Raw genomic sequence first — 19,500 nt, 5'->3', positions numbered from 1 at the left:
AATGGTTTTTGCTTTAGCCTTTTTAACTTTATATGGCCAAATGTGACCATCACACCTGTATGAACTGGTTGGACATCCATTCCAAAACCATGGGCCTTTCCCAAACTGTTGGGCCTTCCCCAAACTGTTGCCACAAAGTTCGAGCATGTCATAGCGAGCAACAGAGAGAGCATGACAGAGCGAGCACGTCACAGCGAGCGACAGAGCTTGCTAAGCTAATCTGTTTTGTTTTTATTTTTATTTTTGTACTGGTTGTTTTTCACCATGCCTATACTCTCCTCTCTGCATGGTTGCGAAAGCTGTACCCGTCTATCTCAAAAGATAGCAGAGTTGGAGGACAGAATCACGCTTCTTCACCAAATCAAGGAGGATGAGAACCTACTAGACTCAAGGCTAGCTACTGCTCAGGTCCTGACTTCAGTAACTGGGGTGGACGCAGCCTCGTCACAGCTCGAAGATCCCTGGCCTCGACTTGGTGCGGGATGCAAGGTGATGAGCTGCTCCACGCCTTACCAGACGGAGCCGTGAAGTGTTGGCCTGCAGGAACTCGCGTGGCAGTGGGCACTCGGCCTCGTAATATCCCCCTGAGCAACAGATTCTCCACCTTGGAGGAGCTTGAGGACGCTTCACCACCGTGGGCTTCCTCGACATGGCGTTCCCACCGGTCCGCGCTGCTGGATGCAAGGCCTCTTCGTCAGATCCCAACGTTGGGCGCCGTCGCATGACCTTCTTGCCGGATACCATCTCTGAATGCTGAGACACTGCCTTCTCACTGGTCCTCGCCGCTCATGCGGCAGTCTCCACCATGTACATTGATATCATTAAACATGTAAACAGAGACTCAGCAATCACATACTCCTTCTCAGGTGCCAAGGTAAATGACATTACACAGCAACTTCCTAGCCACCTCATGCAACATGCAAATGTTCACAATGTGATTATACACGTTGGCTGTAACAACATCAAAGGCAAAAAAACTGAGCTCCTGAAGAAAGACTTTTCACAGCTATTTAATGCCCACAAAAACTGGATTTTTATCTCTGGTCCAATCCCCTCCCTGGGAAGAGGCAGTGGTTGTTTTAGCCGCTTGTTAAACCTGCACAGCTGGCTCCAGGAAGCTTGTCTAGTGAATAAATTATGTTTTATCGACAATTTTAATCTTTTCTGGAACTGTCCATCCTTTTATAGGAACGATGGGATTCACCCCAGCGGGCTTGGCTCGCAGATTTTAAGTCACAATGTGTTTTACTCTGTTCTTAACCTGAAATGACTACCTGAAATTAGAAATAATTATTCAGCTATCTCCGTAGTCAGTAGTACTCAACCTAGGATTGGACATTCAGACAAGGGAATAAAGCGGAGAGGCAACTACTTTATTAGCCCAGCTAATCTTATCAGCATTAAGCCATCCCTGTTACCCCTCCATCCCCAAATCACGTCACAGATCCCGAAACCAATGCTTACAACAAAATTCTGGTTATATTCTACACAGAGCTGACAGGAACGCAAGGGGCGGTGGAGTGGCTATTTACACCAAATCTGTTATTTAAGTAAAAACTCTTATCTCATTATCCAAAGATAAATGTTTCTTAGAGTTCTTAGCCCTAAAAGTGTGCATAGGACGCAATAACAGTTTCATGGTAGCTGGGATCTATAGACCTCCTTCCGCACCCTCTCACACGGTTGATGACTTAGCTGAGCTTTTAAATCCATACATGAACTCAGAAATGCTAATCCTAGGTGATTTAACTTAAATTGGTTAACTAATGCATCCAATCACCTGAAGGAAGTATGTGGAAATCTATGTCTAATGCAACTAATTACAGAGCCAACACGACCTAACTGATGATCCCAGCAAGTCAACACTAATAGACTTAATTTTATCCAACAGACCTGGAAAAATTACTTCTATAGGTGTCTTTAACCCTGGTTTTAGTGACCACTGCCCTATCGGATGCAATACAAGCATTAGTTTGATAAAGTCAGGCTCTCGGATTGTGGTTAGAAGAAATTTTAAACATTTTACTGATCAAGCCTTTTTAAATGATCTGTATGGCCCCTATAAAAATGTGAGAATCAGAGATAGATCAAACCCCTGGTTCAATTCATCATTGAAACTGAACCAAACTACAGCATTGGCTTTTTACAACCATTAAAGTTAAAGTTGGAAACATATAATTGTCTCAAATATATTTATATACTGTAGCATTAACATCACCTTTCACAAAAACTAGGGAGTTTGCTCAAACCCTGAAAAACAACCCCAGACCATTATCCCTCCTCTGTCAAACTTTACTATTGGTGCAATGCATTCTGGTAAGTAGCATTCTCCTAGCATCTTCCAATCTCAGATTCATAAGTGAGACTGCCAGATAGTGAAACGTGATTCTACACTCTGTGCATGGTCTACCATTTTGTGGCTGAGCTGCTGTTGTTCCTAAAAGCTTCCATTTCACAATAATAGCGCTTACAGTTGACTGTGGCAGATCTAGCAGGGTAGAAATTTCTGACGTGTGGCAAAAATGGCATCCTATGACAGTGCCATGTATAAAGCTATTGATCTCTTCAGACCCATTCTGCTACCAGTGTTTGTCTATAAAGGTTTTGTTCATGATTTTGTACACCTGCTAGCATTGGCTGTGGCTGAAACTCCTGAACATATTCATTATGAGTGTTTTCCTCATACCTTTGGCCATATAATGTATATTTGTAGTACTATTAGCATTAGCCTTCCAGTTGAGCTGCTTCTACAACTGATGCAAAGGTTGTGGCCTGGGCACAGTCTGTAGCCAGTCTCTGGCTCATTAGTGCATGCCTACAATAGACCCTTTATATATGTACAGTAAGGTGTGTTTTTCTGGAGCTCCAAGGGCAGATATGCCTAGAGCAGCAGTTTGTGGGAGGCAGTGCAATGCAGAGGGAATAGTTGCCAGGCTGCAGGCTGAATGAGGGAGGCTACAGTAAGGAGGCTATACTGCTTGTCAGGGTGCAGTGAGTACTCTTTCCGTCCCTCCTTTTCCACATATTGATCTCCTTCACACTACGTGATGAGAATGCTGACACCAGAAGTGCCCCATTTGCACACAGGCCCTCTCTGACGTACGCACTCAAATGGCAATAATTCCATGTAGTGCTGAAGATAAGCCAGCATGTTTCATTTATGTCCTGGTGTTTGCAATAGGCCAAAGCTGGAGATGTGCAGTGGAAGGGAATGGAATCAAGTTTATCTTTTCAAGCACATAGGCCCCTACTGGCTACTGTTTCTTACTCTAAGAGAGCCTAGTAGGAGAATTAAAAAAAAAAATCATCTTGAAAAATGTGATAAAGTAGGTAAAGTAAGAGTCACAGAAAAAAATGTAATGAATAACTGACAAATGGTCCGATTTTAATTAGGCTGCATCACTAGATCAAGTTATTAAGCAAAATAATGTCAGCCTTTGTTGAGTTAGAAATAATGTTTAGGTAGATTCAAATAAAATACTAGATTGCCTTCGTAACCTCATTTACCTTGTTTTTGCAGTATGACTATGAAGGCAGTGGCATCAGTGATTTGCCTGTGGACCTGTCAGTGGTGTGGAATGGAGACTATGTCATCGACAACCCTCACAATATTAAAGGTATGATTATTTTCCTTTTCTTCTCCATCAATGTAACATCCAAGGGCATATAGCATCATACTTACTCATTTCTTCTTTACTCAAATTGCGCAAAGTGAATGTTGAATATTGGGATGACCAACCTTGTTACCAAAGAGCACTTTACTCACTCTCCATGATACACCTGGAACAAGTCACTTAAGCGTGCCAATAACCCTCCGTTTTGCATGTAGCCACAAAGTATTTTTGGTTTCTGTTTTTCTTTGGTTTCTCCTCCAAGATCACGGCCCCATGCACAGACCTTTTTTGTTCCATTTTTTTCTTACCTTCGAGCCTTCTTTCTGTTTCTGTATGTGTTCCATTATTTCAGTTTGCTTAAAATGGTAGTGAGAAGATGTGCCTCTCCTCAGAACGCTGTTGAAAACGATTTAGAGATGTGTTACACATGGCTACTGCTCTCACCAGGGCCTGCTGAGTTCAGTAACACTTATCTGTCTCGCTCTGCGATGCCAATGCAGTTCACCACAGCTAAATGACACCAGACCAGAGCAATGCTCCTCCAATGGTAAATAAAAGGTGGAGCGGTCATAGAAAATAGGGCTATGAGGTTAATAAAGGCATGGTCATCATAAACAAGATGACCAAACAAAATAAAATATTGAAAGAGGTAGAGAGGTTATATATCACATGGCTATTAGATTATTGTAAAAAGGCCATGGAAATGTCTTGAGATATAGTTATGGATCTCAGTTATAATCTCCTGCAGTGATGGCCATCATAACACAGTTACAACCCCAAAAAAGTCATGACCTTTCCTGATCTTGCTGAAGGTGTTATTGTGTTGGAGTGCTGCTTTGACTTTCTAGAGAGGGAAAAGAAAAGTAATATTTAAGAGAAGAAGCAGAGAAATATAAAAGGTGTAGACCACATGGTTTTGCTGCTTATATGTCAAAATATGTTTTTTGTAGTTCAATTCAGAACATACTTTCTTCATCATCACATTTTAGTAAGTCATTCATGATTGCTCTATAAAATAGAGGTTAACATTGTGATAAACCAGATGCTTAACACCATTGCTAACCTGTGTGAAATTTAAACTATCCACAGCCTGCATAATAAGGTGTCATGCTTCTTCACTTCTTATCATCCCTTTCCTCCTCCTCCTCTCTCTCTCTCTCGCTCTCTCTCTCTCCTCTTTTCACACTCCTCCTTCCCTCCATCTCATCCTTCTTCCCCTCCCTCTGCTCTCTTTGTAAAAGATTATAGATTTATCCATCTTTTCCAAATTGGCTGGTGTAAAGTGGAAATGTTAATGTAATTAAATCATTCATTTGGTTCAGTTTAATTAGCCCAGTGCTGCTTGCTAATCAGATTAGCACTAGGCTGCAGCGGATGAATATGCTGTTTCCTTTGAAGTCTCAGGGCCGTCTAATGCAACCAGGCAACAGCACGTTCTCCCGCTTCCCTGAAGTGCAAAGGGACAGGAGCCTCATGAGAGATGCCATCTTTCCCTCTCTATTTAATACAAGCACAGAAATGAAAAGGCCAAGTCTCTTGTCCTTTAGAAGCAAGTTGTCTTCTGTCTTCAGTCAGTCTGGGCCAGCTTTTCAGTCAGTCTTGGAAAGGCTGACCATGTTTTCAAGATGATTTATATGTTCTGAACAGGATTTTCAAGGAGTCATCCTCATTTTTTCCTAAGAAGTTGAAAGTTATGACTTTAGATTCCCTATACTGTTCAGAAATACTTATGTAACTGTATATTTAATAATATGATGAGATTCACAGTTAATAACGTTTACATTCTTTTAATGGCAACAATGTAAAGCTATTTAAAAAATCTTAGTGGAATACCCCCTCAGTGAGCTATGGATTAGATCTTAATATCTAATTACTCCATGCTTTTGTTATCACTGGTAAGAACTGTGAACTTAACCCACTGTGTGTATCTCCAACCCCTTCTTCAGCAAGTGGAGGTCTTGTTGCCATCCCTATCTGTAAGTGGTTGCTACGCTTTGAAACATCCTCTTTTCTATCCTCTGTGTTTCCTTTTTTTTGTTATTATTTGTGTGTTGTAAATTGATGCTGCAGCTTTTTTGTTCAGCATAACAGGTCAAGCTTCATGTCTTTGCCTCTCCATAGCGCACCTATATAAATGCTATGCTCTGAGGGACAGCTGTGGGATGTGTCTAAAGGCTGACTCACGCTTTGACTGTGGCTGGTGTGTTCAAGAGAAGAAGTGCTCCCTTAAGCAGGAGTGTGCTCCACCAGAGAGCACCTGGATGCACCCCAGTGCTGGCAACAGTCGATGTACACATCCCAAAATCACAAAGGTGAGAGTGTCAAAATGTGAAAGCGACAATTTGTAGTAATTATAAGCTGCAATTTCAGTATTCAACTACAACCCAGTAATAAAAATGAAAATTTCCCATTTATGGCAAGAAATTTTTCACCCAATATATTCTGCATCCCATCAATGCCGATACCAGTGAAATTACACGATTCTCAAAACGTGATTAGATACTGCAATAAAACTTTAGATGCTTTGTAGATACTTAATTTACTTTAGAGTTACATTTAACTAAATATCTACTCAATTGACCATAATTTTCTTTAATTCTAATCCTGGCTCTATTCCTAACATTAAACTCAACCCAAAACCTAAACCCAACCCTCACCCTGGTCCTAGCACTAACCCTGGTCCATATTCTAACCCTTCTTCTTCTTTTTTCTGCCCTAAAACGAATTGTGTAGACCAAACCGTAACTCGTACAAATATGAAACATTGTCAATAGGTAGTAGTCCCCGCCACTACTCAAGTGCTTGGGCTCAGCCCGATCAGCCAGATGGTGGCACTATAGCGAAGCTTCAAACTTTTTGGGTCATATCTCCTACACTGTATGTCATAGAGACAGAATAAAAAAAGAGAAAATTTGGATAATTTCCATTTATTTCGCAGGAGCAACTTCGTGTTCAAAAATGTGTGTGATTTTGCATAAAATGCAAATTATCGTAAAATCTTTCAGGGCAGAGTTCTTTTGACATTTTCGGGCCAGTGAGACAACTAAGTGGTTGAAAAAAGAATTTCGTTTCTGTGACATACGGTGCAAGAGAAATGACCCAAACAATTTTAAAATTCGCTATGCTGCCACCATCTGGCCAATCAGGCTGAGCTCATGTGCCTGAGTAGCAGGAGGGACTACTACCTATTGACCAAGTTTCATGTCTGTATGACTTATGGTTTGGTTTGCAGGATTCATTTTAGCGGAGTAAAAGAAGAAGAAAAAGAAACATAGCCACAAGCAGCAATCATAGGGGTCCAAGCAACAAGGAACCATGCACCATTCTAGGACAAAGTAGCAGCATAAACAGATTTCATGTCTCTGGTCATAGAAGGCAGCAAATTGTTGAATTTTGAAGAAAGATCTCCTTTTCTTATTATTAAGATAATTAAGTGTATGTTCACTACAATTTGTACAGCATCGTCCAACATTTGTGATGGGGAACTAAACCCATGACCTAGTCTTCATAGGTGCCTGTTTTCATGGTGAGTCACAAGAGGCTAAGAGGCCACAGCATTGCTGCTTTTTATTTTTTTTATTGAGCAATAAGGAACTAAGCACCATTTTAGGAACCAGTTCCAAACTTGCTTTTATTGTGATTATTATTTGATTATTTGAGTACTATATTTGAAAATAAATCATAATATGCCCCCAGTTTGTCATTTTGTACATTTGTTTTGGTTATAATCAGACATTTTCCTTCTGTTTTCAACTGTGCAAATACTGTATTTTTTTTTATTTTTAAGACTTGTGTTGGCACAATTGGCTGACTCAGTGGAATGCATAACATTCAGAAATGCTCTTTACCAAAAGACAAATGCAGTAAAGCTTCCCACTGATTGTATATTTCATTCATTTATTCAGCATTGTCATTTGCAGTTAATTTGCTCAAATCAAATTACAATGTTTCCTGTAAAGTTAAGTGACATACATATATTTGCAAAGTGTTAAGGCTCATTAGATTGTTGGCAGTACATTGAGCATTGTAAGAGAACGTTTATTCAGCTGATTATTGTCAGTGTACATATCAAATTTGGTCACAATCAGAAGATCACTGACAGAATTATGGTCCCTTCTGTCAGGATAGGCTAGGCTGAACTGATTGATTCATAACTTGCAGTAATACTGTGCGTAAAAGGCAAAATCTTCTAATAATTATTGACCTTGAGACTTGCAGTAAACGATGCAGTAAAAATCCAGCAAAAGAATGGAAAAATCACTTTTCAAACTCTGATGATTTACAGAAAAACAATAGAGTTTTTCGAAAGACTTGTATTTTCAAAATTGTCAGGTTCAGTGCAATACATTAAACTCAGGAAATTTCTGTGCCACAAGAAATATATTTTAAAGTATGTAAATTTGAAGTTGTAATTTGCATTTAATACTGAAGCTCCCTTTTTTGGCTGGAAAATATATTGCCACTCCTGATTCTGTGACAAATATGGGTTTAATTAAATTTTCCATATTTCATGTGCAATTTGGAACATACATATAATTGCAAAGTTTTAGATGTTAATAAGATGTATAGTTTGAAAACATTGTCTTTTTTTCAATCATAGAAAAATATAATGACATTTTAATAAATATGCACTAGATTAAGTATTGTAGGGGCCTATGGAAATCAATTTAAATGAAACATTGCATGCTTCCTCAGAATTGTAGTTTATTGTTGTTTATGTTGTACAGTGCCACCTCATGGCTAATGAGTGGGATATTAGTGGGTGGGATATTACACCTACCCTCCAAGTTCGGTGTTTGGATGACTTACGGTGTCTTCTCCCCAATCAGTTTTAGGGATCCATGCACCTAAGGGAAGTCAGAAAAAGTCAGAGTTTATCAAAAGGCATTCATCTGCCATAGCTGTTGAGCTGTGGTCTTTAAATATGATACGTTTCATTTCATTTGTACTGATCTATTGAGCTTTGTAAAACATTTTAAAGATTGTCAACATAAATGTCAAAAGTGCATGACTAAAGGTGAAATTTCTTTTGCTCAACGTTAGCCCAACATTGCTGTTATAGCAACGACCCCCCTTGGGTACATGCCAGCAAAGTTTTGTACATACATTTGAGGTTTCATGGTGATTGGCCAGTTCAAAGGCCTACTGAACACTGATTAGCCTTTTTTCTGGATGTGATATCAATCTCATATAACCTAAACCATGATAGAACAAAGTAGCAGCACATGTTGCATAACATTTTTTGGCTCATTAGTCAATTGGATGGAGTGCAAATGATCAAATTAATGAACTTTTATGGTAACTTTGGCTGCTTTTTGAATGCTGCAGTAAAAGAACTTCATCTTTGTTTGGTGCATAGTGTGACAGACATTAAATGAAAATCCATTGCTTGTGCTTTATTAGTAAAAAAAAAAAGTAGACATCATGAAATGTTCATAGCAAGGCAAATTTTAAACCACAGTTTGCTGTTTTTTGGTCTACTCCTTTGTAATACCCATTTTATAATATGTTGAAATTGACTCACAAGTGAATCAGATGGGTTAGAAATGAAGTGTTTTGATAACTTTCACTGCCGCTTACTTCAAAGTGCTGCGGCAGCTGGACATTTTTGATATGTTCATAGTATGACAGACTTCAAACAAAATGTGCAGTTGTTCTGTTGTAATTATCATTTTATAATGTGTTCAGTTTCACTCATGAGTCAATTAGATGGGGTTAAATTACAAACATGATAAACTGATTTGGTAACTTTAGCCGGAAATGACTTTTACATACTGCCGTACAATGACTGGTTTGTGCATTATATGACAGACTCTAAAGCAATATCTATTTTTTTGGAACATGTATTGGAAATTTTTTATAATGTGATGAATATGCAAATATGTTCAACATGTGGAATTATTATTTTAGTGCCCTCTATTAACATTTGTACACTGAACTGCATGGTGATTCAGAATTAGGCATTGAGCAGGTGTACCAAGCTTCTAACAATGCATTCTTATCATTGCACTACTGTCCTGAAAATGTATGTAAATTAATCATTTGTCACCTTTTACTTTAATTTAAACTGAGCAAGAGAGATGTTAATTTTAGGTAATTTATATAGGATTCCATAGTGTCGTGCCCCCATGAGGGTGATTTAGACCACAATTGTCAGGCTTCCTCAGTGTATGATTCTGTATGTCTGTACCAGGTCTCAATAAGAAAATGTTTTTGGAAGTTGCAGATAATGGAGTTGTAAAAACCTTAATGATGGATTGATTGACATGTTGCAGATACCCTGTTTTAAAAAGTCAACTTTGTTTGATAATTATTTACTTACAGACTCCATCTTTTACTTAAAGGCCAGTTTGAGTACTTTGAGCACTAGTTCAAAATGTGTCTTTTTCACATTTGTAGAAATGTGGTAATGGATAGTAATGAATAGCAGTTTCATAGCTCCATACTCCCTAATAGTATGCTAACTATGAAAGTTAAGAAATTCTAGCCTTTACAGCCAAATAGTGCATCACATTTCTGAGTATGGATGTGACTGAATCCCAAATGACTATTTCTCAGCTATATTTTGCACCATTGGGGTGCAGGATCCAGTATTTAAATTCCTACATAGTTCACTATTTAGGAAGCCGGGAGCCATTTGAGATTCAGCCCCAGCTTGAGAAGAAGGGCGCTGCTGGATTGGTGCTAAGACTTGCTTTAATAATTACTTGATTTTCATGAATAGCACTCCCAGTGGCCAAATCATTTGAAGCTTTACTGGTTGTTAGAAAGTGCCTGCATGGAGACACCATTCAGGTTTCAAAACGATTGGTCAATGTTCAGATGCCTGCTGAAAGCAGATAGGCTAAGGACAACTATAAATTTCAGCATATCAGATTGTCCTTAGATATTCCGTTAAAATCTGTTTAATAAATTCTACTTGCAATATTTCAGCTTCATTAGATGTACAGTTGCTGAGAAACAGTTATTTAGCAGTTACTGCGCCCCTAATAGGCACACCAAATTTATAGGCTACCTCAGAATCTAATCCTGAATAAGCCTGTCAAGTTAAAAAAAATTTTGATGGAGTCTCGAGTTAAAAAAAAATTTAAAAAATTATTACAGTTACAATTATCACAATTATTATGTTTGAGGCTCTTCTGAATCTTTTGACACCAATTACACGAGGATCGGGTGGAGACCCTGGGACTAGTTTGCAAAAGTAGGCTTCACATATTATGCAATTATGCATAAAATCTAAGTAGGCGGAGCAAGAAGTTCCAAATTGCAAATTAGTTTGGCTTGACCCAAGGTTTCATGTCTTTACGACCTACGGTTTGGTCTGGCCAGATTGTGTTAGGGAAAAAAAAAAAGTAAAAAAAAAATCTTGACAATTCCAATAGGGTTCTACGCACTGTGTGCTTGAACCCTAAATATAGCTGGAAGCGGCTATTTGCCAAGCTTTCTTCGCAGGTAGGCCCAACATTGTTATTTTGCTACCCTCCTCGTGTACATCACTAAAATTTCAAGCATACATATGAAGTTTAATCGTGATTGACCGATTTTAAAGCCTTCAAATCTCTGTGGAACTCTAATTAGAATTCTAATTAATCAGAGTGCAAAACAATATGCTGAACTCAATGAACTGATTTGGTAAATTTGGCTGCCGTTAACTTTAAAATGCTGTAGTAAATGGACCTCATTGATATTTTTATAGTATGACAGATATTGAAACCACAGTATGCAGTTTTTTTGGTCTACTTGTTGGTAATGGTCATTTTATAATGTGTTGAGATTTACTCATGAGTCACTTAGTTGGGGTACAAATGAACTGATTTGGTAACTTTGGCAATTTCTTTAATATGCTGCAGTAAATGGACTTTATCTTTGATATGTGCATAGAATGACAGACTTTAAAGCAAAATGTGCTGGGTTTTTTGTCTTCTTATTGGTAATGGTCATATTAGGATGTGTTTAATTTGTCTCATGAGTCAGTCAGATGGGGTACAAATTAACTGATTTGATAAGTTTGGCTGCCAGTTACTTCAGAATGCTACAGTAAAATGACTTCATATTTGGTTTGTACATAGTCTGATGGATTTTAAACGAGGATCTACTGTTTTTGTGGTATATTTATTGGTAATAATTGTAATCGTTCAATATGACTAATGAGTCTATTATATAGGCTGCAAATTACTACCAAGTTAATGAACCGATTTGGCTACTTTGGCTATAAATGACTTTTACATGTTGCAGTAAAATGACTTCATCTTTGGTTTGTGCAAAGTGTGACACACTAAAGTAATGTTTTTTGGAATAAGTATTAGAAATTATTAATTTATAATATGATGGATTTGCAATATATTCAACATGCGAAATAATTGTTTTAGCGCCCCTTACTAACATACGTCCACAAATATTTGCAAATTTTACCCTGTTCTTCAGTGGTCAGGACCCCCATGGACCCTCACAGAGCAGGTACTATTTGGGTGGTGGATCATTCTCAGCACTGCAGTAACACTGACGTGGTGGTGGTGGTGTGTTAGTGTGTGTTGTGCTGGTACGAGTGGGTCAGACATAGCAGTGCTGCTGGAGTTTTTAAACACTGTGTCCACTCACTGTCCACTCTATTAGACACTCCTACCTTGTCACTCCACCTTGTAGATGTAAAGTCTGAGACGATAGCTCATCTGCTGCTACACAGTTTGTGTTGGTCATGCTCTAGTCCTTCATGAGTGGTCACAGGACACTGCCCACAGGATGCTGTTGGCTGGATATTTTTGGTTGGTGGACTATTCTCAGTCCAGCAGTGACACTGAGGTGTTTAAAAACTCCAGCAGCACTGCTGTGTCTGATCCACTCAGATCAGCACAACACACACTAACACACCACCACCACATCGGTGTTACTGCAGTGCTGAGAATGATCCACCACCCAAATAGTACCTATATTCCAAAAAAGCAAGATAATGGTTTCATGTCTGTCATACTATATACAAACCAAAGAAGTCAAGTCAAGTCAAATTTATTTGTATAGCACTTTTTACAACTGATGTCACAAAGCAGCTTCACAGAAATCCATTAAAGACAAAGTTTTAACAAGAAATGTAAATCCTCCAGGTGAGCAAGCCAGCGGCGACAGTGGCAAGGAAAAACTCCCTCAGAGCTGGGGAAGAAACCTTGGGAGGAACCAAGGCTCACAAAGGGGGACCCATCCTCCTCTGGTCAAACTACCTACAAAATTATTATACTACTAATATTAATAGTAGTGGCAGTAATAGTTAGGAGTCCATGAAAACTTCAATGTAGGATGGGCAGCTAGTCCTGGGCAAGTGGCAGTGACTGGGGCATGGGCAACTGGTCTGAAGCGGTTAGCAGGAGAGCTCAACAGACAATCATCCATCAGTGTCCGGCCAGACAGGTGGGCAGTTGTTTACTCGGAAAAAGGTAGGGAGATGGAATTAGATTTGTTCTGTTTGGGTGTATGTAAAACAGAGAATGTGAACATTTCCAAAGTGTGGCTAATGACTCTGGCAGATCTGACTATAACAGCTTAACTAAAAGGAGAGAACCAAAAGGACACACAGACACGGGAGCACCCTGAAACAATTTGGCATCCCTCCACTCCACCGTCCACAAACCTGAGTGATCACGTGCGAGTGGCGGGACGACAGCACCAGCGTCTCAGTTTACTATAATTCCCTGTGTCCATGGACCCCTGGATCTGCTGCCTTTATCTAAGGGGGATCATTAACTACCAAAAGCTAAACTAAACAAGTGAGTTTTCAGCCTAGATTTGAAGATTGCGACTGAGTCTGAGTCCCGAACATTTTCTGGAAGATCATTCCAGAGTTTGGGGGCTTTATAAGAAAAGGCTCTTCCCCCAGCTGAAACCTTCTGAATTCTGGGAACTATTAAAAAGCCAGCACTCTGTGATCTGAGTAATCATGGTGGCTCGTAATGGGAAATAAGGTCTTGCAGGTACTCAGGAGCGAGCCCATGTAGGGCTTTATACATCAATAAAAGAATTTTGTAATCAATACGGAATTTAACAGGCAGCCAATGAAGTGATGATAGAACTGGACTGATATGATCAAATTTTCTAGTTTTAGTGAGGACCCTGGCTGCAGCATTTTGAACTAGTTGAAGTTTACTTAAATTCCTGCTGGTGCATGCTGACAGTAGTGCGTTACAGTAGTCTAGCCTTGAAGTAATAAAGGCATGTACTAATGTTTCTGCATCATGCAGGGATAAGGCATTTCTTATTTTGGCGATGTTGCGAAGATGTAAAAAAGCTGTCCTAGTGATAATGCCTATGTGTTGATCGAATGATAAATCTGGATCAATTATGGCGGCAAGATTTTTTGCTGCTGAACCAGGTATAACTGGAAAGTCAGCGAGATTTAAAATTAAATCTCCTAATTTATTTCTTGCCACTTTTGGACCCAGAAAGAACCTCTGTTTTGTTACTGTTTAGAAGGAGGAAGCTACACAACATCCAGCCTTTCACGTCTTTTACACTGTCCTCTATTTTCTTTAACCTGTATTTGTCATCAGGCTTGGCTGATATGTACAATTGCGTATCGTCTGCGTAACACTGAAAGTTAATGCCATGGTTACTTATAACTGTGCCTAACGGTAACATGTATAATGTAAAGAAAATAGTGGTCCTAAAATAGAGCCTTGCGGAATTCCAAATCTTACTTTTGAATAATTGGAAGATAAATCATTTACCTTTACGAACTGATAACGTTCTGTTAAGTAAGATTTGAACCACGATAGGGATGTCCCTGTGATTCCAACCATGTTTTCTAACCTTTCTAGGAGAATATTGTGGTCTATCGTATCGAAAGCTGCGCTGAGGTCCAGTAGCACCAACAGGGATATGTAGCCTTGATCAGAGGCAAGAAGAAGATCATTTGTTATCTTAACTAGAGCTGTCTCAGTGCTGTGATGTGGCCTGAATCCAGACTGGAATTTTTCATATGTGTGGTTCTTATGTAGATATGAACTAAGTTGTTGGGCTACAGCTTTTTCTACAATCTTAAATCATTTACCTTTATGAACTGATAATGTTCCGTTAAGTAAGATTTGAACCACGATAGGGATGTCCCTGTGATTCCAACCATGTTTTCTAACCTTTCTAGGAGAATATTGTGGTCTATTTTATCGAAAGCTGCGCTGAGGTCAAGTAGCACCAACAGGGATATGTAGCCTTGATCAGAGGCAAGAAGATGATCATTTGTTTTCTTAACTAGAGCTGTCTCAGTGCTGTGATGTGGCCTGAATCCAGATTGGAATTTTTCATATGTGGTTTCCATTTCCGCTCTAGTTTCCATACTGTTTGTTTTAGTCATTCTACTGCTGCCTGTAAAGGTCATTTACAGCCAAAGCTGGCAAATCGATTCATTAAGTTACTATATTTGAACCCCACCTAGATGACCCATAAATAATTTATAAAAAAATGTCAATTTATAAAATCAATTTATAAAATGCCTGTTATCAACAAGTAGACCACAGAAACCAGAAACCTTTGGTTTAATGTCTTTTATACTTTGAACATGTCAAAGATAAAGTCCGGTAACTGCAGAATTTTAAGGTAATTTGCAGCCAAAGTTACCAAATCAAAATTATTAAGAATTATTTTAAAGATTTTTTTAAAAATAAGAATTAAGAATTATGTTTGAATTTTTTTTAAAATTAAGAATTATTTTAAAAATGTGGATATTTGTAAAGAGTATGGCTGCCACGTGCCAAATAAGCCCCCCTCAGTTTAGCTTAATTCACATAAATGGATACAGATCTGGAATGCTTTGGCCAGTTCTCATGAAACTTAACAGGCCTATACACCACATGATGTTGTGGAAGCCCACCAAGAGTTTTTCTGATTGCTGAACAGAGGTGCTACAACAACCAAAAATGTGTTTCTCAGCAACCACTTGGCCAATTGAGCTGAAACTTTGGATGATGCATCAATGGTCTACTTTATAAGCAACACCTAAGGGACAACTTAATCATTGGATAAATATGGCTGCCATTGGCCAATAAGCTTTCAACTGGCATTTGTAGGACTTAGAATTAACCAGTTGTCACACAAACTGATGTGTCCACAAAGGAAATCTCTTATAGCTTATAAAGTTTGACCTCAATTGGCCATGAGGTGGCGCTATACGTCATAAACTACAATAAATCTTAAAAATTTTAAAAGTAAATCACTTTATATCATGCCTTACACTGAATCTGACCTTTTATAAAATATTAATATTAAAATATTAAACATTTTTCTGCAATTGTTCAATGTTTGAAAAATAAGCTTTTTAAGATAGTCTGTGAATTTTTATCAAATCGCTTCAAATTTGGTTTTAAAACATCTGTGGAGTCTGTAGGTAAATAATTATTTTAAACATCTTGATTTTATTGCAAAGAATGGCCGAAAGACATCAATAAATCTGTTCAGCGTGGCGTTTTGTTTTCATCTGATTGTGACAAAACTTGAAAAAAATGTACATTAACCATTTTCAGAGGAAGCATGCAATGTTTCATTTAAATTGATCACCATAAGCCCGTACAATACTTAATCTAGTGCATATTTATTAAAATGACATTATATCCTTCTATGATTGAAATACAGAAAAGATAATGGTTTCAAATTACACATCTCATTAACATCTAAAACATTGCAATTATATATATGTTCTAAAATTGCACAGGAAGTACGGAAATTTTACTTAATTTTATCTTGGCCACTAAATCACGAATGGTAATATCTTCTCTGGCCAGCATTAAATGAAATTATGACTTCAAACATACTTATAGTCGTAGGCTTTGCAATATCTATCTTGTGGCAAAGAAAATTTCTGAATTTTATGTATTCCATCGAGCCTGCAAATACAAGTCTTTAAAAAAAACTACTGTTTTCTGTAAATTATCAGAGTTTGAAAACTGATGTTTTTGCATCAGCTCAAACTTGGTCTCAAAACAACCATCAACGTGTCAACGTCCATAATTATTAATTTAAAAAAGTCTTGATTTTAAGCACAGTGTTATTGCAAGTTTTGGATCAATCAGTTCGGTCTGGCCTATTCTGAAACAAGGGACCACAAATCTGTCAGTTATGCTCTGTTGGTGAAAATTTATTTGTACATTGACAATAATTAGCTGAGGAAACATATGACATTTAGCTTGAAGTTGGCTCTTACAATTCTCAATGTGCTGCCAGCAATCTAAAATGTATTTATTCCTGTCTAAGAATATAATTAAGACATGACAGTTGTTTCATATTATACATCATAATGAGCCTTAACACTTTGCAAATATATGTATTTTGCTTAACTTTACAGGAAATCATGTAATTTGATTTGAGCAAATCTGGTTCACAATGTCAGATGTTATATTTTTTCTAGCCACTAGGGGGAGCCAAATCATTAACTGCAAATTCAATGCTGAATCAATGGAATTAACAATCTGTATTTGTCCTTTGGCAAAAATAATTTCTGAATGTTATGCATTCCACCGAGTCAGCCAGTTGTGCAAATACAAGTCTTAAAAAGAAAGAACTTACAGTATTTTCACAGTTGAAAAGAAAATGGACATGGTCAAAGAGAAATAATTGTTAAAAACATCAAGACTTTAAAGTACAGTTTGGCTGCAAGATTTGAATAAATTGGTGTGACCTGGCTTAGTCTGCCTTAAAAGGCTAAAAATACATCAATAATGGTCTGATTATAAGCAGATTTTAAACAAGTGTACAAAATGACAAGCTATTATGATTTATTTTTCAATTATAGTACTCAATAATAATTGCATTTCCCAAATGGTGCTTGGTTCCTTATTGCTCTGTACCAATAAATTGTCTCAAAATACATGCACTTAATTATCTTAATCTTAAGAAAATATCTTTTTGAAAAATCCATGCTTTCTATGACCAGAGACATGAAATTTGTTTATGCTGCTACTTTGTCCTAAAATGATGCGTGGGTCGTTGTTGCTCCCTTCCAATAAATTGTTTCAAAAAGTGCAGCTGTGCCACAGGCCTCTTGTGGCTCACCATGAGAACATCTGCCTTTGAAGTTTAAGGTTGTGGGCTCAAATCCCCATCATGGACAATGTCACCTAGTGATCTTAATCATAATAAAAAGAACATCTTTCTTTAAAATCTATCTATGACCAGAGGTCAAACTGGTTGTGGAGAAGACACTGTAAGTCATCCAAACACCAAATTTGGAGGGTAAGTGTAGCGTTTCCCCCACTACTCAGGCAAGTTAAATGACCTCAAGTGGCCTGATTGTGGTGCTATAAATGAACATTTTATGTTTTGGCCCATATCTCCAGAACCGTGAGGCCGACAGTCAAAATTCTTGGTTCTACATAATCCTTTTGTTCCATATAAACACCCCCACTGGACGTATTTAGCTCCACCCACATATTTTCCGTAGTAATTGGCAATATATGTCATCTACATTTTTCTACTAGTCTCAGGTTCAGAAATATCTGCAAGTTGCAAAGTCCAAGCACAAATACGGTTGTAAGCTTTACTACATTTATCTTGTGGCACAGAACGTTTCTGAATGTTTTGTATTCCACTGAACCTGACAATTTTGCAAATACAAGTCTTTTAAAACTCTGTTGTTTTCCAGTAAATCATCAGTGTTGTAAATGTAATTTCTCCACACTTCTCATTTTTAATTGCATCCTCTCAAATGTGGTCTTAAAACAACCGTGGAAGTCTCAAGGTCTGTCATTTAAAAATCTTGCCTTTTAAGCACAGTATTAGCACTTTAGGGGGCACTTTATCCCTCAAAAACACTTAAAACAATCATTGAAAATGCTATAACAATGTTATTGTGAAGTCTACAGATAAACAGTTGGTACCATGTGATTCAGTTCGTTGACCTGAATAACTTTTTAATTACGTGTTATGTCATAAATTGGACTCCTTATCTAGTATTTTGACTTATTTATTCAAAGACTACAGCTTATCATACAAAGGTCAAAAGGTCAATCTATACCAAACTCGGTGAACATCTTTCTTAAGGCCCCAATCAATAATCATAACATATGGAGACCTTATGACAAATTCTGACACTTGGCTCTTTAATGACCAAAGGCCCCTATATAGCATACATATCAAAGGTTTAAACACTGAGAACCAAACTACTTTGCAAACACAATTATGTCAGAAATTTGTCATGTATTTTTGACAGCTATGTTGACAAATGTTCTACAAAGCTCAATAGATTAGTACACATAAAATAAAGCATGTATTATGTTTAAAGGCGTCTGCTCAACAATTATGGCATATGAAGGCCTTTTGTTAAAATCTGACTTCCTTTAGATTTTTCATCCTCTCTATAAATAAGGCCCAAACTGCATTAGGCCTTGTTGCGGCTATATTTATTATATTTTTTGTATACATATTTTTGCCTTATTGAAGTTTCAGTAATATATTGTTTCAGTAGTATATTGTAAAAGATAGAACTACTTGGGTAACACCAAAAACAAAAAAAAATTTACATTTCCTAAAAGGCAAACGTGATATTTATATAATATTTATACATTTATGTAACAATTATGCATATAACTTAAACCAGTAAGATAATTTATAACTTATAAAAGTCATATTAAATAATATCCACTAATATTATATTTTCAAACAATAGTGCAGCAGACTTCATTGTTGTTGTCGTTGTTGTTGTTACTATTGTATATTTTTTTTTACATTATTCAAGTGAGCAGTTTTGTTTTAGTAATATATTGTAAAAGATAGAACTACTTGGAGGACAGACAAAAAAAAATCCTAAAAGGCAAATGGGCTATTTATATATGACTGATTCATAAGCGTGTAATGATTACATATGTAACTCAAACCAGTGAGGTGATGCAGTGGGTAGCGCTGTTGCCTCACAGCA

General features: G+C 37.5%; 1 protein-coding gene across 1 annotated transcript in view; it reads left to right on the top strand.

The window, feature by feature from the left end:
• plxna1a (plexin A1a) overlaps nucleotides 1–19,500 on the top strand; it is a 326,999-nt gene that overhangs the window by 245,149 nt on the left and 62,350 nt on the right. The window contains 2 exon segments of the mRNA XM_036590727.1: nucleotides 3,521–3,617; nucleotides 5,736–5,926. Of these exon segments, the coding sequence (XP_036446620.1) occupies nucleotides 3,521–3,617; nucleotides 5,736–5,926 (288 nt within the window).

This window comes from Colossoma macropomum, unplaced genomic scaffold, assembly GCF_904425465.1.
Source record: "Colossoma macropomum unplaced genomic scaffold, Colossoma_macropomum, whole genome shotgun sequence".
Classification (NCBI taxonomy): Eukaryota; Metazoa; Chordata; class Actinopteri; order Characiformes; family Serrasalmidae; genus Colossoma; species Colossoma macropomum.
This window is presented reverse-complemented; position numbering and strand designations above follow the sequence as displayed.